Source organism: Protopterus annectens, chromosome 2.part0, assembly GCF_019279795.1.
Source record: "Protopterus annectens isolate FY-2018-M chromosome 2.part0, PAN1.0, whole genome shotgun sequence".
In the NCBI taxonomy this organism is placed as follows: domain Eukaryota; kingdom Metazoa; phylum Chordata; order Ceratodontiformes; family Protopteridae; genus Protopterus; species Protopterus annectens.
In genome coordinates this window covers 236,614,792-236,640,329 of record NC_056728.1, presented here as the reverse complement: position 1 = coordinate 236,640,329, position 25,538 = coordinate 236,614,792, and the positions used below count along the sequence as shown (strand labels likewise).

General features: G+C 42.6%; 1 protein-coding gene across 3 annotated transcripts in view; it reads left to right on the top strand.

Moving 5' to 3' along the window:
- LOC122793038 overlaps positions 1–25,538 on the top strand; it is a 1,023,021-nt gene that overhangs the window by 159,483 nt on the left and 838,000 nt on the right. For all 3 annotated transcript variants that reach the window (XM_044060702.1, XM_044060700.1, XM_044060701.1), the window contains exon 4: positions 15,936–16,016. In XM_044060702.1, the coding sequence (XP_043916637.1) occupies positions 15,936–16,016 (81 nt within the window). The remainder of the gene's footprint in view (positions 1–15,935; positions 16,017–25,538) is intronic.

The following is a 25,538-nucleotide window of genomic DNA, read 5'->3' as shown; positions in this document are numbered from 1 at the left end:
TCACGAAATGCCTGGCATCAGTAGTGGCACACTGCAGACTCCAGGGGATTCAAATATACCCCTACCTGGACGACTGCCTCATACAAGCAGACAACAAGCAAACCTTGGTAGCAAACTTGGGCTATGTCATTCAATTACTACAGGCCTTGGGATACACAGTCAACATTCAGAAATCAAGACTACTGCCATCCCAACAGATTATTCTCCTAGGAGCCAAACTGGACACAAAAACACATATGGCTTATCTCACAGAGGAAAAACAACAGCAGTTACCAGAGTACTTCAAAGGCCTAGCAAAGCTCTCCCAGCTGACTGCAAGGAAAATCCTGCAGGCCCTGGGGTTCATGGCATCTTGCATTCTTCTGATACCTTTGGCAAGACTTCATATGAGAAAGCTGCAATGGTACTTAAAAAGCTTATCGTCCCAACACAGCCAAAGCCTAGAGGACGTAATCCCACTCATTCCATGTCTACAAAAAGAATTTTTGTGGTGGGCTCAAGCAAGTCAGTCAAACAAGGGCATGTCTTTCAACAGACCTCAAGCAGGTCAAATGATTACAACAGACGCCTCGGACCATGGATGGGGGGCGCACATGGAGGGCAGATGCATTCAAGGTCAATGGACACCAAGGGAAAGGCATCTGCACATAAACCAAAAAGAGATGTTGGCAGTGATGCATGCAATCGAGACTTTCGAAAAATCACTTCAACAAGGACATTTGCTAATAAGGACAGACAACACCACAGTTATGTGGTATATAAACAAGCAAGGAGGCACTCATTCTTATCCCCTCTGCAGACTAACAATGATTCTCTGGGAAAAATCCCGAAGTCTGAAGATACATTTGCAATCCCAGTTTGTGCCAGGCAAGGACAATGTACTGGCGGACAAGCTGAGCAGAAGTTTCTTGGATCCACACGAATGGAGGCTGCATCCTCACATTTTCTCACAAATAACAAGGACATGGGGAAGACCGGACATAGATCTCTTTGCTTCTCACATGAACCATCACCTGGAAAAGTTCTGTACAAGGACCCACCATCCTCTAGCCTGGAAAACGGATGCTCTCTCCTTCAGCTGGAAGTCCCTAACAATTTATGCATTCCCTCCTCTACCACTACTGTCCAAGGTGATACTGAAGATCAAAGCAGAACAACCAACAGGCAAGTTGATTGCTCCAGACTGGCCAAGGCAGCACTGGTACCCATTGCTGTTGAGCATATCTCGGACCAAACCATGGCCTCTGCCCCTATGGCCTCTGCTTCTAACACAACACAATTACAGGACGGTTCATCAAAACCTGAAAACATTGCATCTGACAGCCTGGAGGTTACCATAACTCCTTCCGATATCTCTCTTTCCAAAAAAGTTCAAGAGATCTTACTGGAAGCACGCAGACCTTCCACCAGAAAAACCTATTCAGCCAAGTGGAAGAGATTCAGCGTCTGGAATGCTAGCAGGGGTCAGGATACAGCAGTATTGAGTGTACCTCAGATATTGGAATACTTGGCAGAAATGTTTCACACTGGTCTCATATTCTTCCATAAAGATTCATGCCTCAGCAATCTCAGCGAAGTACAATTGTGATCCATTGGTGTTTTCACACCCTTTGCTAAGACAGTTCCTAAGGGGGATAAAGAATATCAAACCTCCCAGGAAACCGCCAGTGCCTGCATGGAACCTCAATTTCGTCTTGGAAAAATTAACTCTTCCTCCCTTTGAACCAGCAGCAACTTCAGAAATGCAATTTCTCTCATGGAAAACGGTTTTCCTATTGGCAATCACATCAGCAAGAAGAGTCTCGGAGATACAGGCACTTATGGCAGTGCCTCCTTTTCTCATTTTTCATCAGGACAGAGTCTCTCTAAGAACCAATCCTTCATTCATGCCAAAAGTAATTTCAAGGGTGTCTCTAAATCAAGCCATTCACCTGCCTACCTTCTTTCCCAACCCTCAAAACAGGGGGGAAACACTGCTGCATACTTTGGACATACACAGGCAACTATGCTACTACCTGGACAGAACTAAGGCCACCAGAAAGTCTGACCAACTGTTTGTAGCCTATGCTGCTGGAATACAAGGAAAAGCAATCTCCAAACAAACCATTTCCAAATGGATTGGACACTGCATCAGATTCTGCTATTCCTTACATGGAAAAGGTGTGCCAGCCAATATCAGGCCACACTCCACCAGAGCTATAGCCACATCTACAGCTTTCCTAAGAGGAGTGGCTACAAAGGACATTCTAGAGGCTGCTACATAGAGCTCCATGCATACATTTACCAAACACTACAACCTGCCTTTATACTCCAGATCCCGAGCAGGCTTTGCTTCGGCAGTCCTGCAGGGCATTTTAGCTACACCATCACTTTCTTAGTTCCAACCGCCCCCAGCTTGGCTATGGTATTCAACCCATATGTTATGACTGCAGTTGCATTCTTGAAGGACATAGTACAGTTTTGTACCTACCATAAATGTAGATGTCCGATAGATATGTGACTGCAGTCGGATTCTCCCACCCTCCTTCCCCTCTGCATTCTTCTTTATGGGTCCACTACCCCTACTCCTTTTTAGCTGGGGGTGTCTCTATGGTGTATCTGTTTATTATTGTTGTGCATGTCTGGAATTCTTTATCCATTCACCAAATTTAGCCTTCCTAGGAGGGCACCTGGCATCTGGGGCAAGAAAAACTGAAGAAGATGGCGTCGGCCGATGCCTTTTATACTCCAGCCGTTCTGACGTCGGAGAGGAGGCGACACCAGCCGACGCCGGACCCAGACTTTGGAATCCGGCCGACCGAGGGCTGCCTGAGGCAGGACAACCCATATGTTATGACTGCAGTTGCATATCTATCGGACATCTACATTTATGGTAGGTACAAAACTGTACTTTCTCTGCACTGCCCTTGGCTCATCTACTGTGCCCAGTGTCTTCACAAAGTGCCTGGCACCAGTAATTGCATTTTGCAGACAAAGAAACATTCAAATCTATCCTTACCTGGACGATTGTCTAATTCAGGCAGAAAACAAGGACACACTCTTCTAAAACATCTGGCATTTGTAAAAAGACTTCTAACTTGTCTAGAGTACACCATAAACAAAAAGAAATCAGAACTAGTACCCTCTCAAATAATTACATTCCTGGGTGCAAGCTTGAATACAACTGCCCAGATGACTTACCTTACGCCAGAAAAACAAATTCAATTGATAAGTGGCCACAAAAACCCAGCTATCTGCAAGGCAAATTCTGCAGGTCTTGGACTCTTAATAATTCCATATGCAAGACTGCATATGAGGAAACTTTAATGGTACCTAAAAAGCTTATGGAGTCAACATTGTCACGGCCTGGAAAGCAATGATTCCAATCATTCCTTGCCTGCAGCAAGAGTTCCTGTGGTGGGCAGAGGCCTGCCACCAAAACAAGTGACTATCATTCATTCCACCCCCTGCCTACCGACGCACCAGATTATGCTTGGGGAGCACATCTGGCAGGGAGATGCATTCAGGGCCAATGTAGCCCAAATCAAATGCACCTACATATCAACCAGAAAGAGATGCTAGCTGTACAGAATGCTCTTGATAGCCTTCAAGGGCTATCTTCATCTAGGACAACTACTGATAGACAGACAACACCACAGTCATGTGGTACATAAACAAGCAGGGGGGGGGTACCCGTTCCTACCCCCTGTGCAGCAGACTAGCCATGGCTTTTTGGAACACGGCCTTGACTTATCAAATATATCTACAAGCTCAATTCCTGCCAGGAAAGCAAAATACTCTGGCAGATTAACTAAGCAGAAATCTTATGGACCCACACGATTGGAAACTGGATCCATAAATCCTCAACATGTTGACACGCAAATGGGGGGGCCCAGACATAGATCTTTTTGCCTCTCCATAAATCCTCAACATGTTGACACGCAAATGGGGGGGCCCAGACATAGATCTTTTTGCCTCACCCCAAAACTATCAGTTGGACAAATTCTGCACAAGAATTCATCACAAAAAAGCTTGAAAAGTGGATGCTGTATCCTTAAGCTTGGAAAGTGGATGCTGTATCCTTCAGCTGGAAAAACCTATCAGTCTATGCCTTTTCCCCCCTCTACCTCTGCACCCCAAGGTCTTACTAAATGTCAGACAGGAAAAACCAAAAATATTTCTGATTGCTCCAGACTAGCCTCGCCAACGCTGGTATCCGCTCCCACGCAAATATGTTGCACCTTCCTCCGTGGTACCTGCCTTAGACACCTTATCTATTGTCTCAGCAGAACTGTCAAATTCTGCGCACACTGCTCCAAACTCTGAATCTTGCAGCATGGCTAATCAACTCATTTCACCAGTTGCATCTCTCAGCAAACCTGTGATGGATGTCATTTTGGAGGCTAGAAGGCCTAGGACTAGAAAACTTTATGCTGACAAATGGAACAGATTCTGTGCCTGGAACCAAGCACAAGGAAATAAGCACAGCAATGCCCAATATTCCTCAGATTCTGCAATATTTAACTGAGATGCTTCACAGGGACCTATCTTTTTCTTCCATAAAAATCCATGCCTCTGCCATTTTCAGCTCATTACAAGACAGAGCCTCCCCTCTTTTCTCATCCCCTGCTAAAGCAGTACCTCAGAGGGGCCAAAAATTTAAGACCTCCCAGCAGAGCACCAACTCCTGCGTTGGACTTCAATTTTGTGTTGGAAAAACTCACTCTACCTCCTTTTGAGCCAGCCGCTACTGCAGACTTAAAATTTCTCTCTTGGAAGACAGCTTTTCTTTTAGCAGTCACTTCAGCTAGAAGGATTTCAGAACTACAGGCTCTCATGGCAGTGGAGCCTTTTATTATTTTTCCACTGGACAGGGTGGCTCTCGGGACCAATCCATCCTTTTATGCCTAAAGTGGTATCTAGTGTGGCTCTTAATCAGACCATTCATCTGCCAACCTTCTTCCCAAATCCACAGAACAAGGGTGAGCGGATTCTGCATTCATTGGATGTACACAAACAACTAAGATTCTACTTAAAAAGGACAAAATATCTTAAGATAAAAGCAATTACTGGTGGCATTTGCTGCAAGGTCAGAGGAAAAGGCTATTTCAAAGCAGACTATTTCAAAATGGATGAGCCATTGCATTGATGTTCTTCATTCCACATTGCTGCAGTCCTAACTATTGGGGTAGTCCGCTGTCCAGTCGGCCCGAATACCAAAGTATATGGCTGACGTCGGTCACGGCGCATTAGACTGGCGTCAGTACGTCAGGGTACTAATGCGCATGACCGACGTCATATCCTCAGTCTTTTTTGCCGCATGGTCCGATGCAGAAGCAATTTTGCGAGTGCAGGTTGGCGTTCTGAAAGTTTCTGAAGTCAGAGTTTCAGACCGAATCAAAGTTGGCTAAGTACCCCGTTGGGGAATATTTTGGTTTTTTCTTGCCTCAGTATTTAACCGGATGTCAGAAAAAGTGAATAACTGTATTTCTTGTGGGAAACAGATACCTCATAGGGATTACCATACTTTGTGTATACCTTGTTTAGGGCCTGAGCACGGCGTTGTTAGATGCAGCTCTTGTGTTAGGTTTAACAAAAGCACTATTAAGAGAAGGTTAGACTGTGCCAGGTTAGTGTTTGGGGAGCGTTGTAACTATAAAATGCCGTCGGATGCTCCGCGCCGCTTCAGCCAAAAGCGCAAGGACAAAGCAGCGAAGCCTAGGGGAAGAACCGACAGTCCTGGACGTCGGTTCTTTAGAAACTCAGTGGAGCCGGAGGTTCTGCCAGGAGTTTCTTTGGAGTCTCAGGGAGAAACTGTATTGTTGCAGGATGTGTCCTCTCAGGAAGTAGGCCAGGCTGAAGGGGCTTCTCAGGTGGCTGTTCTTCCTTCTATTCCTAAGGTGGTTAGGGCCTGCGCCTTCTGTTGCCAAGGCTTCTTTAAGAGGCAGGCCTACTTTAGCTTCTGTGGGGTTTCTCCTAGTGTTTCAGGGTCTTTGCCTAAGAAGCATATGCTAAAAATGGCAGAGGATTTGATTACTATGATTAGAGGTTCTATGCCCCCTCCTGATAAGAGGCCTAGGGTGGAACCTGAGTTTGAGAGTTTTGAGCACTGTTCGGAGGCTTCTGAGTCTTCTGCTGAGGACTTGCAGGAGTATCCTCCTTATTCTGATTCTGATGTGGATGATTCTACTCCTTCAGCTTCGCCTCCTGAGGATTTTTCTTTTTCAGAGACCCTGCATTCCATGAGGGAGCATTTTAAATGGGAAGGTCAAGATTTCTCTGATTCCAGGAAGAGGCTTAGAGAATTCTTGTTTTTACCCCAACATAGGCCTTTAGCTATACCTCCTGTTCTGACTGTTGTAGAAGATGTTTTTGCAGAGGCTTCACTAAATCCTGATTCTTTGCCTCCTGCCCCAGTTAAACCGGATAGGTACTATAGGGTGCCTGAGGCCCATAAGTATCTTTTTAAGAGTCCTAGGGCGGACCCAGAGACGGTCTCTCAGGGGCCTAAAGGTGTGAAGGCTTCTGTGGTTAAAAATCCTGTTCCTCCTGATAAAGAGGCAAGGGCTTTGGATAGATGGGGAAAGAAAGTGTACACTTCTTCCACTTTAGCCATGAGGGCGTTGAATTGTCAGTTTCATATGTTAAAATATCAGAATTATCTCCTTTCACAATTGAGGTCTAAGGTGGATGCTCTGGCTGAAGGTATTGAGTGTAAAGAGCTGAAGGATTTAGTTCATGTTTCTGAACAAGTGGGAAAGCATTCTTTGCAATGTGGTTTTGATGCTGTGCAGGCCTCCTCGAGGGTGGCTGCCACTGGTTCTGTTCTTCGTAGGCACGCCTGGTTGAGAGATCAGAACTTAGCTGAGCATGTTAAGACAAGGATTTTGGATGCTCCTTTACAGTCTGATGTGTTGTTTGGTTCGCCTGTGGAAGCAGTTTTAAAGAAAATGGAGGACAAGGCTAAGTCTATGCAAACTGTTAAGGATTTTTTGCAGGTGCAGCCTCCAAGTTTAGTAGAAATTGGCCTACTAAGGGGTGGACTTATCCTGCTTATGATTCCCAGTCTAGGGGTAGGTCTAGGCGTGGTAGGGGCAGAGCTCAAGGTTCTTTTAGGCCTAGGACAGGAGTTCACCTGCTCAGACTTCTGGTGAGGGCAGGGGTCAGTCCTTTCGTAAGCAGACCCAATGACCTGCCTTTTCAGCTGCCAGTACATTCTCGCCTGGCGGCACCTCTAGGAGGAAGGCTGTCTCTTTTCAAAGAAAATTGGGATTTAATTACCCAAGACAAATGGGTTCTGGATATCATTCACCACGGTTACAGGTTTTATTTCCATACCTTGCCTCCTTTCAAAGGCATGCCAGACATTCCTCCTCTACAAAGAACAGAGGCTCGCAAGCAAATTTCGCTGTTGCTCCAAATAGGAGCCATTCAGTCAGTTCCTGTGCCAGAAAGGGGCCTAGGATTTTATTCTCGCCTGTTTCTAGTACCAAAGAAGGGGAACACGTGGAGACCAATTTTGGATTTATCTATCCTCAACACTTATCTGGACATTCCAAAGTTCAAAATGTTGACGTTACAACAGCTTTTACCTCTGCTGGGCGAAGATCACTGGATGGTAACTTTAGATCTCAAGGAAGCTTACCTTCATGTGCCTATACGACTAAGTTGCAGAAAGTATCTGCGTTTTCGAGCTGGAAATTCTCATTATCAGTTCTCTGCATTGCCCTTTGGCTTATCTACTGCCCAGAGTATTCACAAAGGTTCTGGCTCCAGTGATAGCTTACTTCAGGCTAAAAGGAATTCAAATCTATCCTTACTTGGACGACTGCCTGATTCTGGCTCAAGAAAAGGAAGACCTTCTACAGCATTTGGAATATGTCATAGCAGTGCTAAGATGCCTAGGGTATTCTGTGAACGAAATAAAGTCCAGTCTAGTACCCTCTCAAGACATGTGCTTTCTGGGTGTGAGACTGAATACAGCAGCCCAGATGGCCTTTTTAACCCCGGACAAACAAAAGAATCTTTCCAGTTACTTCCATCACTTATCTCTTCAGTCCGGGCTGACTGCAAGGACAGTCCTTCAAGCCTTAGGGTTCATGGCATCTTGTATTCTGGTGCTTCCCAATGCCAAACTGCATATGAGGAAGCTACAATGGTATCTCAAAAATCTATGGACACAGCACTGCCAGGATTTGGACACTGTCATTCAAATAATACCTTGCATTCAAAAGGAATTTTTGTGGTGGGCTCAGGAATGTCACCTAAACAAGGGACTCTCTGTGACCCGGCCAGAGGCAAGTCAGATTCTAACGACAGATGCCTCAGACATTGCTTGGGAGCTCATCTAGATGGAAAGTGGATACAAGACAAGTGGCCTGCCAGACTACAGCATCTACATATCAACATGAAAGAGATGTTAGCAGTCCAGTTTGCATTAATGGCTTTCAAGGAGTTACTTCTTCCAGGGCAGGTGTTGATTCTAACAGACAACACAACTGTCATGTGGTACATCAACAAACAAGGGGAACACATTCTTACCCATTGTGCAGGCAAGCAATGATTTTATGGGAGACTGCGCTCAGCTTGCAACTAACTCTTCAGGCAAGGTTTCTGCGGAGCACAGAACTCCTTAGCAGATGTGTTAAGCAGACAAATCATGGATCCCCACGAGTGGAAACTGGATCTTCATGTATTTCAAAATTGACAGTGTCATGGGGAACTCCAGACATAGATCTGTTCGCTTCTCCACTGAACCACCAGCTGCCAAAGTTTTGCACGAAGGAATTTCATCACACAGCTTGGAAAGTGGATGCTCTTTCTTTCAGTTGGAAAAATCTTCATGTGTATGCTTTTCCACCTCTGCCTCTTCTTCCAAAGGTGCTTCTAAAGGTCAGACAAGACAAGCCAAGGATGATTTTAATAGCTCCAGATTGGCCTCGGCAGCACTGGTACCCATTACTGAGGAGTCTGGTAAGGAAGCCTCCATGGCCTTTACCCTTGATTCCACACCTATTGTCTCAGAGGGACGGTCATCTGTTCAATGTCAAGCTTCAAACTCTTCATCTAACAGCCTGGCATATTCTGTTTTGAAAGACAGCAGGTCTCAACTTCCTCAACAAGTTTTAAATGTGATTATGGAAGCCAGAAGACCTAGTACAAGGAAAGTGTATGCAGAAAAATGGAAGAGATTTTTATTTTGGACTGCAGCAAAGAATTTGGAGATTTCGAGCCTAATTTGAGTGTGGCTCTTCAATATCTTACTGAGTTATTGGACAAAGGTTTGTCTTTCTCTTCCATTAAAATTCATGCTGCAGCAATTTCAGCTCACTATGATTGTGACCCACCATTGTTTTCACATCCTTTGTTCAAGCAATTTCTTAGAGGGGCAAAGAATATAAGACCCCCACGTAGAGCTCCTACTCCTGCTTGGGATCTCAATTTTGTGTTGGAGAAACTTACTCTACAACCTTTTGAGCCTGCAGCTACTGCTGACCTGAAATACTTGTCATGGAAGACTGCTTTTTTGTTGGCCATTACTTCTGCAAGAAGGGTTTCTGAGTTACAGGCCCTTATGGCGGTTGAGCCTTTTTTTGATTTTTCATAAGGATAGGGTATCATTACGCACTAATCCTTCCTTTATGCCTAAGGTGGTTTCTAGTGTGGCTTTAAACCAAACTATTCATTTGCCTACTTTCTATGCAGATCCTCAAAATAAAGGGGAAAAGATTTTGCACACTTTAGATGTACACAGGCAATTGCGTTATTATTTAAGCAGGACTAAGGATTTTAGACAGTCTCAGCAGTTGTTTGTTTCTTTTGCTTTGAGTTCGCAGGGCAAGCCTGTGTCAAAACAAACTATTTCTAGGTGGATTGGGTTTTGCATTGCCTTTTGTTATTCCCATCATGGCAAAGAGATTCCAGCGGGGTTTAGGCCTCATTCCACTAGGGCTACTGCCACTTCAACTGCATTTCTAAGGGGGGTGGCAACTAAGGATATTTTGGAGGCAGCTACTTGGAGTTCAGTGCATACTTTCTCTAAGCATTACCACCTTCCTCTCTATTCTAAGTCTAGGGCTGGTTTTGCCACTGCTATTTTGCAAGGCATGTTATCAGCTCCTGCTTCCTTATGATTTGCCAGCCTCCCTTACCTCTGCTTTGGGATTCTACCCAATAGTTAGGACTGCAGCAATGTGGAATGAAGAACATAGTACAGTTTTGTACCTACCATAAATGTAGATGTTCGAGGATCCACATTGCTGCAGTCCAATTTACCTCCCTCCTTCCCTCTGTGTTTAGGGGTGGTTGTGTAGGTGAGATTATATTCTGGTACCTTTGTATATATTGTATATATTTTTGGTGCAGGTATGTTTGGTGTGTTTTGGTTTTAGCCTTGTCTTTTTAGGGTCTTCTGACATCTGGGGCAAGAAAAGACTGAGGATATGACGTCGGTCATGCGCATTAGTACCCTGACGTACTGACGTCAGTCTAATGCGCCGTGACCGACGTCAGCCATATACTTTGGTATTCGGGCCGACTGGACAGCGGACTACCCCAATAGTTAGGACTGCAGCAATGTGGATCCTCGAACATCTACATTTATGGTAGGTACAAAACTGTACTTTTCTGCTACATGCACCATGCTAAACCTGTCCCCAAGGGGATCCAATCCCATTCCACCAGGGCTGCATCTACTTCTGCAGCCTTTCTCGGAGGGGTTCCTACCAGAGACATTCTAGAAGCTGCTACCTGGAGCTCAGTTCATACGTTCATCAAACATTACCATTTACCTTTCTTTTCTCTAAATCCAGAGCAGGCTTTCCACTGCTGTCCTGCAGGGCCTTATAGCTGCTCCTAATGCTATATAATTCCATCCTCCCAACCGTAGCTGTGGGATTCTACCCAAATGAAATGAGTGCAACAGTGAAACACAAAGAACATAGTACAGTTGTGTACACTTGCCATAAATGTAGATGTTAGTGTATTCACTATTGCAGTCCTTGTTACCCACCCTCCAGCCCCCTGTTTTTCTATTACGATACCTCTTCTTTCTTTTACTATGCTTAAAAGCCTTTTTGGTGTATTTGCTTTTATTTGGAGGTATATTTTTTTTGTTATATCTCTCCATTTGGGGGGCACCTGACATCTAGGGCAAGAAAAACTGATGAAAATGGCATCTGCTGTATATTTTATATCCCTGATGACCTGACGTCATGGAAGAAGGGACAGCAACCGACACAGGATCCAAGACTTTGTTAATCAGGCCGACCTGAGGGCAACTTGCCAGCAGATTACCCTAATGTAATGACTGCAACAGTGAATACACTCTAACATCTACATTTATTGTAAGTGTACACAACTGTACTCCTCACAACACAGCCCTAAACAATTCTGGTCCTCCATAAACTCCATCCTCTACCCAGGTAAAGTCAGTACCCCTCCTCCTAACATCCCTCACTCCTCAGAAAATATTGCTACCTCATTCAACACACACTTCATCCAAACCATACTATCACTAGCTAAACAACACAACCCCCACCCCTCCAACCCACACCTTCAACTAGTAATCTCCCCACTGCCTTCTCTTTTTCTCCTGTACCTACCTCCAACATAAAAAAAACTCTTAACTAAGCTTAAACCCACCAAATTAGTAGCAGACAACCTCCCAAGTGAATACCTACAAATTGCAGCTGATGCTCTGGCCTACCCAGTATCTATATTGATTAACCGATCTCTGTCAGAAAGTTACATTCCCACACTGTGGAAAGTATCACATATAATTCCCCTCCACAAAGGCGGACCCTCCGCAGAACTAACCAATTACCGCCCCATAGCTATTCTCTCTCCACTCTCCAAAATACTAGAGAGATGCATACTCTGTCAGGTCTCAGACTACCTCCTTACTAACCACCTCCTTTCCAGTACTCAGCATGGTTTCCGACCAAACCATAGCACCACCACTGCCTTACTCTCCTTTACTAACACCATCCTTCAGCATAAAAACAATGGCCATCTCTCCTCTGCTACTTTCCTACACCTATCTAAAGCATTTGACATAGTCCCACACAAACAACTTCTCTGTCCTCAACCTATCCTTCTCACAATCAGTCACCAACTGGTTTCAGAGTTACCTGTCTGACCGCCAGCAATCCGTTGTATGGCAGAATGACATATCTCCCCAACTACCTGTCTCCATAGGGGTTCCCCAAGGATCCATCCTTGGACCCCTACTCTTCTCTGTTTACACAAATAATCTAGCCTCTGCCACCAAACATGGCACACTCCTACAATACGCAGATGACTCTACCATCATCTGCTCAGCCCAGTCCCTACCAAAACTGCAAAAAGTCACACAGGAAGCCTTTTCCTCTGTTGAAACATGGTTATCTGATGCCCAATTAATACTCAACCCAAACAAAACTAAACTACTCATCTTCCAACCCACCAAACATGCTCAAAACAACTCTCACTTTAACATCACAGCAAAAGACAACACCACTATATACCCAACTGAACACACCAAATTGCTAGGAGTGGAAATGGACAATAAACTAAAATTTGAGACTCACATATCCATGACCATAAAAAAGTCCGCAAAACACTAGGAGCGTTATACAGAAATAAGCAATTTCTCACCAAAGCAGCAAAGATTTCAATAGCAAATTCCCACCTTATCTCCTCCCTACTTTATGCCTCTCCAATATATACCAACCTAAGGCAGTGTGATCTAAACAAGGTAGAGACCTGCTACAACAAAATCGCCAAATTCGCCACAGGGGCATCCTGCCGTAGTCACCACTGTCTCTCACTTGCTGAACTGGGCTGGCTTGAACTCCCTCACCTCCTTCAGTGGTATCAACTCTCACTCGCCCACAAACTAGTAAATCATCCACTAAATGTCCCATCCCTCCAGAATCTACTCCAACCCTATCGCACCACCAGACCACTAAGATCCAGCAACAAAAATCACTTGCAGATCACTAAAGCCAATAACTCTGCTGGTGAAGCACTATTCTCTTGCGCCATAGCCAAATTATGGAACTCACTCCCACTCACAATTACCTCCGTACCATCATGCACCCACTTCAAAACTTTTCTAAAAGCGCACCTAAAAACATGCTGGCTATGCCCTTGCAACTCTCACTCTAATATCATCCAACCACTACCTTTCTTTCCACTCCACTAACTACCTTGACTATAGCAAGCTCAGATGCTCATAAGCTTAGTACTTATTATACAGCAGGAACTTCTCATTGTAACATTTGTTAATGTCTGTTATGTACTTCACAGATAGTCTAGTTGTCTACTGATGTACTATGTTCTTCATCTGTAAATATGTTGTAAGTAATTGCTATGTTAAATTGTTAATCGCTATGTAATCCAATGTAACTACTGTCTGTTTATCAAAACCAAGTAAAAGTATGATCCACGGCAGGAAAAAGTGAGAGCCAGGAATAATATCCAAAAAACGTATTTATTGAACCACACAACAAATCTTTCAAGCGCTTTCGCTCAGTGCAATACTGAGCTTTATCAAGATAACCATGAACAGCTGATCTTATTTAAATGAATGGATAACTATCATGTGATCCATTAGCTAAAATTAATTAATAGCTAGTTTTAAAAGTTAAATACTAACAGCAGAATATAGAATCCCTGGTTAATGAGGCTAAGCTTAATGCAAATGTTATCAACTTATTAGTTGAATTTATGGAAATTGTGTTGAGTAACAATTTTATTTGTTTTAATGGTAAGGTATACAAACAAAAATGGGAGTTGCGATGGGTGCTTCTTGCGCCTCCTTATATGCAAATATTGTTTATATTTGAAACTGAATGGGCGAAATATATCAAACATTATGTCGGGTACCTAGATGATATATGTCTGTTATGGTGTGGAACAGAAATGGATTTTCAGAAATTTATTAGTTATATTAATTCTACCACTTCCTTCTTGGCTTTTACACATTCAGTTAGTAAATACAGTCTGAACTATTTGGATGTTACCTTGGTCAAAGATGCCATCAACAATAGGTTTGCTTCAAGAGTATACAGGAAGCCCACATATTCCAATTCATACCTGCATTTTGAAAGCAACCATCCTTTCTATCAAAAGAAAGGAATTGTTAAAGGGCAGCTAATTCGTGCCTCCAGAATGTCTAGTACTGCAGAATATTTTTCAAAAGAGGTAAACTTTTTGAAGGAAAGGTTCTTTGAAAGAGGTTACCGTGCTCCATTAGTTAACAATTTGATCATTGAAGTTTGTTCACATAGGGAAGAAAAATATCCACCTTTATTACGGTCCACGACACCACAATTGGGCAGCTTGGGCATTAATTCTCAGGAAGTTGAACAGAACAATTATATACATACATTTTCCAGTAATTCTAACTTAATAGAAGAAATAATATCAAGATACTGGCCAGTTCTTACATTACATGAAGAGTTATCAGCGATGGTTCCAAAAAAACCCAAATTTGTCAGACGCAGGGACACTAATATGAAAGAGATATTTGAGAAAAAGCAAATAGTGGATACTGTTGGCAATGGACGTAAGAAGGGAACATTCAAGTGTGGAATGTGCAAACAATGTCCTGCCATTTTTAATGGTCACAGTTTATACATTCCATCAAGAAAATATGCATGCCAGACAAAATGGATATTTCAACTGTAATACAAAATATGTTGTTTATTTAGGTCTTTGTATAAAATGTCAAAGTTTCTATATAGGGAAAACAGAAAGGACACTAAGGAGAAGAATTTACGAACATTTCTATGATATCTTCAAGAAAAAGGAATCTAATGTTTTCTGTAAACATTTTTTGTCCTGTCCCAACATGGAACTTAAATTTATTGTTTTAGAACAGATAATACCGACAACAGAGGGGGTGACTGGGAGACCAAATTAGAATATAAGGAGCTTATATGGCAGTTAAGGTTAGATGCTGCAAAACGGCCAGGATTAAATGACAGTATGAATTTAAGTAGTGTTTTGAAATTAAGAAGGGCCAAGTTATAAAATCCACGAAGGCAATATCATTATTATATTAGAGAATTGTCATATGATATTATTTTATCATTTTATCATTTTATTGTTTTTTATGCATTAACAGAAATGTAATGTTTAATAATTTTGCAAATATTTTTAGGAGGCAATATATACAATGTTTAACGTTATTTATTATATATGTAAGTTTTTAAATGATATTTGTAAAAGGGTATTTGTTGGGATTCTATATTCTGCTGTTAGTATTTAACTTTTAAAACTAGCTATTAATTAATTTTAGCTAATGGATTACATGATCATTATCCATTTATTTAAATAAGATCAGCTGTTCATGGTTGTTATCTTGATAAAGCTCCGTATTGCACTGAGCGAAAGCGCTTGAAAGATTTGTTGTGTGGTTCAATAAATTCGTTTTTTGGATATTATTCCTGGCTCTCACTTTTTCCTGCCGTGGATCATACTTTTACTGTCTGTTTATTTTACTGTGGAGCTTTTCTCCCCGGGCCTCCGCTGAAAATGGACCTATGTCCAGTCGGACACTCCCGGTCAACAAATTTAAATAAATAAATAAAAATAAATAAATAATTTGAAAGCTGCTTCCAATAAATTAAAAGGCTATCATATTTGTAAGTGCATAATAGTAGAGTCTAATGCGGAACAATTTGTTCTGTGAGAAGTAATTCTTTGTTGAGCTAGGAGGAGGTAAGATGATTGACAGCTGCCTGTTTCTGGAAATGAGAAAAGGTACTTGCTACCATCATTAAAGTGAAAAAACTGGTCCACAAGGGCTGTATGTTCTGTAACTTATTTGTAGCTAGGATTAAAATGCATCTAATTATAGTACTATATCAGAAAATGGAATCTTTTAACACCATTAACAGAGGTGCAAGCATGAGTTGACTTTTGTATTTTCAGTATTGCTACTAATTTTATCTTTTGATTTACAACAGAAAGAAGCCCTGCAAGGAATTTGGACATTTGTAAATTCCAAAGTTTCAGACATTTTGGATAGCAGCAGTGCAGATGATGAGGCAAGTATTTATTTATTTATTTATTTACGTTTAAGAGCAAAGACTGCAAGCAGAGCTAGATTTAAAATCTCAAATCTTTAAATACGCAACAGTTGAACTAAATCCATTTCATACATAAAATGAAAGCCAGGTAATTCACTCTGTGTTCAGTATTTAATCATCTGACATGGTCTTTTGATCCTCCACAGCCACTAGGAATAAAATTCAGACGTCAACTCATTTCCTTGTAATCATTACAAAACCTCCATCTCCTCTACTAAATCATGCTATCTTCAGATAACTAGGTTGAACCTCTAACAGTCTGCTTTAATATTACCACAAAAAGTATATCTCCTCTTCTTAGTGGTTTAGACATGATCTCTTCCTGTTCCGTAGATAAGTAATGTTGTGCTCATTTATAACGACATTCATCACTCTAGTAAGCTATCCCAAGTATTTTAACCATGAACTCCAATAACTTGTCTTGGTTTCCTGTTAATGGTAATGACAGCGCACACAGAGGCAGATACTATCTACTTGTTTTGAGGAGGTTTTCTTCAGGATTTCCAGTATCAGGTTATTTTAGCTGTTACCAACATTGCAACATTTAGCTGAGCATGGTTGTACTCTTGGTGGACCCAAAAAGTGCAACCTTGGGGGTAAGCTGCCAATATGGGCACCCAGGGATAAGCTGTCGGGATGAGAGCACCCCATGACTGTATCCATAATTTGCTGCATCTCCCTTTTATAGTCCACTAAACTAGAGTATGACTGTAAAATGTCACAGGTTACCCAGCTGTCCCGTTTCACATCTCCACACTCCCCTGGAAGCAATCTTCCTAATGGATCTGGTATATAAAAGCATGCAGACATTTCCTTACAACAATTCTAAATTTTCTGACCTTGGTTTCTATTTGTAATTTCTAAGATTCAGGACAGTCTTTGCATTGAAATTTATATACTTAATATTTTCCCAGTCTATAGAGGGGTAGTTAGTCTCCCATTCACTGAATTCCTCCCAAGACAAGATTATCCTTCAGAAAAGTTTAACACAGACAAATGCTTGATGCCAAAATCATCGTTTAAAACTGAATACCAAGAAATGTATTATAGCACCTTTTTTGGAAATCTGTCATCCTGGGTAGCTACGTCATCAGTGAAACACAAAAGATGATTCACTAGTCGGGGATCTGGGAACCCGTGTCGATAGTTACCTAGCCTTTGACCAATATATGTCGAAGGTAAGAAAATCCTGTGTTGCTCAACTTGTAAGCAAGGGTATGAGATATACAGGATATACCACTGTACTTGGACCTCATCAGACACATCATAGAATACAAAGCCCCCCCCCCCTTCAGTATGTACCCGATTGGACACATGCAGCAACTGGAATAGTCACAAAGGTTCCTTTCAGAATACAGGGAGTAAACACAATGTCCTACAGTGATCACTTCAAGGCCCTGTCTCTTTACTCTGTATTATACAGACTTCTGCAAAGTGATTTTTTTGCCTGGCATACAAGGCATCGCTGGACCCTGTTTTGATGAACCTTCTACATGTCTGCAAAAATAACAGCAATTAGAACTACAAGATTAAAAGAATTAAAATGTTGCTTGTGACATACATAAGATGTTGGAGAAATGTGCATTTCTCAGAGAATTCCCATTCTATGGAACGGGATTCTTTATCACTATTTAAATATAACTTGGAACAATGGATGAGCAGTTGGAAACTCACCCCTGGTATGGCGACTGTCTCTGGGCAGAGATGGTCAGTCACCCCTTATATAAATCAAATAATGATCAAATTTCTGGGTCACATTTGGGTTGGAAAGCTAGGCTTATAAGGGCCCTAGTAGTCATTGGTGTAATATAATGTATACCTATTTGAACCTATATTACGTTTTCAAGACTTTTGTGTTTTCTTTCAAACAAAAATATATATATATATATATATATATATATATATACTTTTTCAGACACCCGCCTCCCATTAACCTTGTAACAAAGAACATTTTCAACAAATTGTCATTGAACATAAACAGATGGGAGAAATTGCCCTAAATTCATGGCTGTACCCACATGCATTACCTAATATAAAATTAAGGTTAACCATGCTAAAGCACATGTAACAGACTCTGATGTCCTTCAAGGATGCATCTGCAGTCATCACATATGGGTTGTCCTGCCTCAGGCAGCCCTTCGGTCGGCCGGATTCCAAAGTCTGGGTCTGGCCTCGGCTGATATCGCACTTTCCTCGACGTCAGAGCGTCTGGGGTATAAAAGCATCAGCCGACGCCATTTTCCTCAGTCTTTCTTGCCGCGTGGTGCCTGAAACAGAAGCAGTTCGCAAGTGCCGGTCGGCCAGCTCCTGTGATTCAGCTACCGAAGACTTCGAAAAAGCTAAGTACCCCGTTGGGGACTCTTTCTTGCCTCAGCCGATGTCAGATAAAGTTAATAATTGTTTAACTTGTGGGAAACAAATACCTCATAAGGATTTCCACTCTTACTGCCTCCCCTGCCTAGGCCCAGACCACGACGTCTCGGCCTGTTCAGCCTGTGCTTCCTTCAACCGACGAACTCTTAGACGTCGGTCGGAGTTTGCAGAGGAATTCTTTGGGGCTAGTTTTGCTTACAAGATGCCGTCGGAGACTCCGACTTCGCATTTAGTTAAGAAACGGAAGGACAAGGACCGACGCACGCGGGCCGAGGTTTCGGCTGAAACCACGGTCAGGCCTACCGCGAGTGTCTCGGTCTTGGCTGAAACAGAGTCCTTGGTACTTCCGATTACTGAAACCGCACAACCGACTACCTCGACCCCGGAGGCCCTGGCCGAGTCGGTTATTGAATTACCTACTGAAACTGATGTCCAGGAACCTTCCGACACCATTCCTTTAGACAAGTCTACTCCTGCACGTGGTGCAGCCAGACCTCCTGCATCCATGTCCATTAAGGCTTTCTCTAGGGCTAAAGCTGCTAAACTTTCTAAAGCTTTGCCTCCCAAGGTTACCTCTCAGAGACCCTCTACGGGCTCACAGATTATTAGCTTAGCAGAGGATCTTATCTCCTTAATTAGAGGTTCTTAACCTCATCCGGACAGAGGCTCTCAACCACCTCCAGACAAAAGGCCCAGGGTTGAGCCCTCTGACCCCCACTCCTCAGATGAGTCCACTGATGGCTCTACTCTGTCAGACCACCAGGAGGAGGCTTATTCGGCCTACGAGGATTCTGATGCTGAAGAATCTATTCCCTCGGCCTCCCCTCCTGAAGAGTTTTCCTTGGGAGAGACATTACACTCTGAGAGAACATTTTCAATGGCGGGGTCAGGAATTCTCTGATTCTAGAAAGAGATTAAGGACCTTTTTACATTTATCTCAGCATAGGCCTTTAGCTATACCTCCTGTTTTGAATGTCATTGTTGATGTGTACTCTGATGCTAGTACAGCCCCTGACTCTCTCCCTCCGGCTCCTGCTAGTACAGCCCCTGACTCTCTCCCTCCGGCTCCTGCCAAACCTGATAGGTACTACAGGGTCCCGGACTCGCATCTACACCTGTGCAAGGCCCACTCTGCTGATCCAGAAACTATTTCCCAGGGCCCAAAAGGTGTTGCAGCTGCCACTGCTAGAAATCCTCTACCCTCTGAAAGGGAGTCCAGAGCTTTAGAGAGATGGGGTAAGAAAGTGTATACTTCTGCAACTCTTTCCATGAGGGCATTAAATTGTCAATTTCATATGATACAGTACCAAGAGTATTTGTTAGATGAATTGCATAAGAAACTGTCTTCTTCTGAACCCCTTGATCGCAAATCCCTTCAGGATCTGGTACATAACTCCCAGCAGGTTAGTAACCATTTCTTGCAGTGTGGTTATGATGCATTGGAAGCTTCATGTAGGTCAGCTATGACCGGTGCAGTCATACGTAGGCATGCCTGGCTGAAGGAACACTCTCTGCCAGACCATGTTAAAGCTAAGCTTTTGGATGCTGCTATGGAAAAGCAAAAATTATTTGGTTCCTCTGCTCAAGAGGTCTTAAAGAAATTTGAAGAAAAGGCAAAATCTGTGCAAACAGTCAAAGACTTTCTGCAAGTCCAACTACAGAGATTCAGCAGAAATTGGCCTACTAAGAATTGGTCCTTTCCGGACTCAGACAGATCTCAGAGAGGCAGAAATAGGCGTGCCAGAGGAAGAGGGCAAGCTAGAGGCTCGTACAGAGGCCGTCATTGGCAGCCTCCCAACCAGAGAGGTAGTGCAGGAACTACAACTGCTACACCAGGACAGACTCAATGACTTTGTTTTGACTCCGCCGACCGGGGCTCAATTAGAAGCACCTTTGGGCAGAAAGCTTTCTTTATTTTCAAAAAAATTGGCACAGCATTACAAGGGACACATGGACACTGCAAATAATAGACAAAGGATACAGGTTCCATTTCCACACATTGCCAAAAAGAAAAGGCATGCCAGACCTGCCACCAAATCAGAGGGCAGAGGCTTTGAAACAAATTTCCAACTTAATACAAATGAAAGCTATAGAAAAGGTACCTCTTTCAGAACAAGGCCAAGGATTTTACTCCAGATTATTCCTTGTTCCAAGAAAAGAAAATCAATGGAGGCCTATTCTCGACTTGTCCGCACTGAATACTTACCTCATTGTGCCAAAATTCAAAATACTGAGACTACAGCAACTCCTTCCCATGCTGGGCAAGGGGTCTTGGCTGGTGACTCTAGACCTCAAGGAGGCATACCTGCATGTCCCTATCAGACAAAGTTGCAGAAGACACCTCAGATTTCTTGCAGGGTCAGAGCATTATCAATTCTCAGCATTGCCCTTTGGCTTATCTACTGCGCCCAGAGTATTCATGAAATGCCTGGCATCAGTAATTGCACACTGCAGACTTCAGGGGATTCAAATTTACCCATATCTAGACGACTGCCTTATACAAGCGGACAGCAAGCAAACTTTGTTAAAGGACTTGGATTATGCCATCCACCTACTGCAGGCCTTGGGATATACAGTCAACATCCACAAATCAAGACTTGTTCCATCCCAAAGAATAACTTTTCTGGGTGCGGATCTAGACACAACCACCCAAATGGCCTTTCTCACAGAAGAAAAACAAAAACAACTTTCCTTGAAACTCAATATACAGCTGCAGTCCCAGTTCGTACCAGGGAAAGACAATATACTGGCAGACAGCTTAAGAAGGAATACCATGGATGCACACGAATGGATGCTGCACCCGGACATCTTCTTACTCATAGCACGATCATGGGGAAGGCCGGAAATAGATCTGTTCGCCTCCCCCCACAATCATCAACTGAAGAAATTCTGCTCAAGGACATACCACCCACAAGCATGGAAAGTGGACGCTCTCTCTTTCAGCTGGAAAGCTCTAACAGTGTATGCTTTTCCACCTCTCCCATTAATTACCACGGTCTTATTGAAGATCAGGACAGAGCAGCCCAGAGTGATTTTGATAGCTCCAAACTGGCCAAGACAGCACTGGTACCCACTGTTAAAGAGCATGTCACAGACAAAACCATGGCCCCTCCCCCTATGGCCACTTCTACTGACACAGCACAATTTCAAGACTCTGCATTCCAACCTGAAAACCTTGCAGCTAACTGCCTGGAAAATACCATGACTCCTCCTCAGGATAAGCTATTCCAGAGAGTGAAGGATATTATTATGGAAGCTCGCCGGCCTTCCACAAGGAAGGCATACTCAGCAAAATGGAAAAGGTTTCACACTTGGAACACAACAAAGGGCCTAGATGCGACAGTGATGAACATGGCACATATACTGGAATATTTGGCAGAATTGTCCCACAACGGCCTGTCTTATTCTTCCATTAAGATACATGCCTCAGCAATTTCAGCAGAATACAATGTTGATACACATGTCTTCTCTCATCCTCTCCTGAGACAGTTTCTAAGGGGAATCGAAAACATCAATCCTCCAAGGAAACCACCTCTACCTACTTGGGACCTTAACTTCGTGTTGGAAAAGCTAACACTTCCTCCCTTTGAACCAGCAGCATCTGCAGATCTACAGTTTCTGTCTTGGAAAACTGCCTTCCTTCTGGCCATAACCTCAGCAAGAAGAGTATCTGAGTTACAAACCCTAATGGCAGTACAGCCATTTCTTATCTTTCATCAGGACAGAGTTTCATTGAGAACCAATCCTACATTTATGCCAAAGGTGGTATCCAGGGTATCTTTTGAACCAAGCTATTCACTTGCCTACATTCTTCCCACAACCACAAAATAAAGGGGAGAAACTTCTGCACACCCTGGACATACACAGACAGTTGCGCTACTACTTGGACAGAACTAAAAGTTACAGAAAGACTGGCCAGCTGTTTGTAGCATATGCTGCTGGGGCACAAGGAAAAGCAATTTCCAAACAGACAATTTCAAAATGGATAGGAAATTGCATTCGTTTTTGTTACTCCTTTCGTGGAAAAACTGTGCCAGCTAACATTAGACCTCATTCCACGAGAGCCACAGCCACCACCACCACAGCCTTCCTAAGAGGGGTGGCTACCAAGGACATTTTAGAAGCTGCTACATGGAGCTCCGTGCATACATTTGCCAAGCATTACGATTTACCTTTATACTCCAGATCCAGAGCAGGCTTTGTTACGGCAGTCCTGCAGGGTATCTTAGCTACACCATCCTTTACTTAGTACCTCCACCCCCAGATTGGCTATGGTATTCTACCCATATGTGATGACTGCAGATGCATCCCTGAAGGACATAGTACAGTTTTGTACCTACCATAAATGTAGATGTCCGATAGGTATGCATCTGCAGTCAGGTTTACCCTCCCTCCTTCCCCTCTGTGGTATACTTCTTGGGTACTTGCCCCTCTTATAGCTAGCTGGGGGGATCTATTATGGTGTATTTGTTTTTATAGTACTGTGCATGTTTGGATTTGTTTTTTAAAATGCATATCTCCAAATGTTAGCCTTCCTTAGAGGGCACCTGGCATCTGGGGCAAGAAAAACTGAGGAAAATGGCGTCGGCTGATGCTTTTATACCCCAGACGCTCTGACGTCGGGGAAAGTGCAACATCAGCCGAGGCCAGACCCAGACTTTGGAATCCGGCCGACCGAAGGGCTGCTTGAGGCAGGACAACCCATATGTGATGACTGCAGATGCATACCTATCAGACATCTGCATTTATGGTAGGTACAAAACTGTACTTTTCCATATGCTCTGATGGCTGTCTGTAGTTTTCTTATCTTTATTCCCCTACTAGATGTGAAAAACGGCTTGCATGCTTTCAGAAAATACTAATTTTTACCCTCAAGGCTAGAAGTGCACTGTCTACCTTTTAAATAGAACTCTATTGTACACTATTCTGTTAAATGCATTAAAGTATAAAGGTTGCTGGGGAGGTCACTACCCCCAATTTCAAACTATTTTTCATTGAACTGCTTGCCACTGTGCCTTTTTAAATTTTGTATTTCTCTCAGCAAAGTGTGTTCCGAACTCTCAAGATTAATGCTTGCACCTCTGCAGACTGCTGCCTGCAAGTAAATCAGCACTGAGGAAAAAACAGCAAGCAGCTTTACCGATGCTTGAAGTAATTATAATTTTCACCCAGAACACAATTTACAGAGTTCTCTGGCTAATGTCATCTGCGGATTTCATTTTGCACTGAGATCATGTGCTGCTTCTTCTTTCGGCTTTTCCCAGTTAGGGGTTGCCACAGTGGATCACCTGTCCGCTCATGATTGGCAGTGGAGTTTTACAGTGCCGAGTTGCCAGCCCGACACCCAACCTTCCACAGTAGGCGCACGCACACAAGCACTCGCATCTAGGGTCAATTTAGAGTGTCCAATCCACCTACAGCATGTCTTTGGGATGTGGGAGGAAACTGGAGCACCCAGAGGAAACCCACGCGACCACACGGAAGGCACCCCAGCCGAGGATCGAACCAGAGAACCTCTTGCTTTTAGTTGACAATGCTAACTACTATACCACCGTGGCCGCCCTCTCTGAGATCATGTGCTAATGAGGAAAAAACAAGCTAATGACTCTGCAGATTGAAGAAGTTTAGCATTTTTCATTCCTTTCATCGTCTTATTTTTCAAGCCTGTTTGTATACTCTAGTAAAAGACATCAACCCAGACATCCCAGAGCTTGGCATAATGGTTAAGGTGTTTGCTTTACCGACAGAAGGTCCAGGGTTTGATTCTCGCTTGGGGTAATTGGCTAGGCTTAAAATGGCTCATAAGGGCAATTAGCCTAGTATTAATCTATGAAACTATTTAATCCATGAAACATCCATCCTTTTGTAAAAAAAAAAAGAAAGAAAGAAAAAAGATTGCACATATAATTGGTACACTTTTACATGTCATCTCAGCAGCCTAAGATCATGTTATATTAACTTAAACTTGCAGCCTTCCTTGTCATGTTTCAGTGTAAAGTATGTCTTCTAGATAAAATAACGTTCTTATTTACTAATATATGTATAGCAGTCACTGAAAAGATCCCCCAGGCATGCAAAATACCCATGATGGCACACCATATAAAATTGCTTTACAATAAAATCTGCAATTTACACACATGGTAGTAAGAACAAAAATGTATTAATTTCAATTTAATGTCCTCCTAAACATTAATAAAGTGGGGTGTAGGCTCCCAGCCCAGCTATCTGGAATTTTGTAAATAATCATACAGGCCCTACGGCTGATAGCCTAGTACCAACCTATGAACCTATTTGTGAATATTAATATGATCCATAGGCTTGTTTAACAAATGTAAAATAACTATATGTTATGTGTATATTAAACTACTGGTGCAAAAGTGTGTGTTGAACTATATGTTATGTACTGAGCTTCAAGAATGTAACCACAGTGCACTCTGCTGGAAAAGAGCAGAAATGTGTATAAACTTGTATACCTGTGCAGATGAGTGTTTTAATGGTAGAAGTTGGAACATACAGAGTTAACTTACAAAACTTCAAGAAAATAAGTTGAAATTGTTTGACTGTGCTATAAAAGTTAGTTAATGCAAAGAGACAGGATGTCTAGAGCTAGAGGGTGTTCTATTGTCTTGAAGCAGAAATAATTGCTAGGTTTAAAATGTAAAAGTGTTATTGTTTTACGACTTCCAGTTCTAGGCAAATGTCTGAGAGATGCGTATTTTTGACACAGAGGTGCTAAATTCTGAGTTTCTGTTAGCCTGGGAACTGAAAGCAGGTGACAGTGATATAATTCCAAGCTGATTCAGCAGTAACGTTTTATTAAGAACTATCTCTCAGAAAAAGTCTGGGCATTTTGTATTTGTCTTTGGACCTGGAAACATCCTTTCATCAGCATTTGCCTTGCTAATAGTAAGTACTAGATTACAGTAAGTACAAGATTACAGTAATCTCTCTTAGAGATAGGAATATAGTAAAGATTGGTTTAGATGTTTTTTGTATTCATTTGAGACTGTTCTGCAATGTTTTAAAATATTTCATGTGATTCTAAACTCTGTAGTCACTGTATTGAGTATCGTCTTTCTTTTATTATTAAATGTATTTAAACCTTTT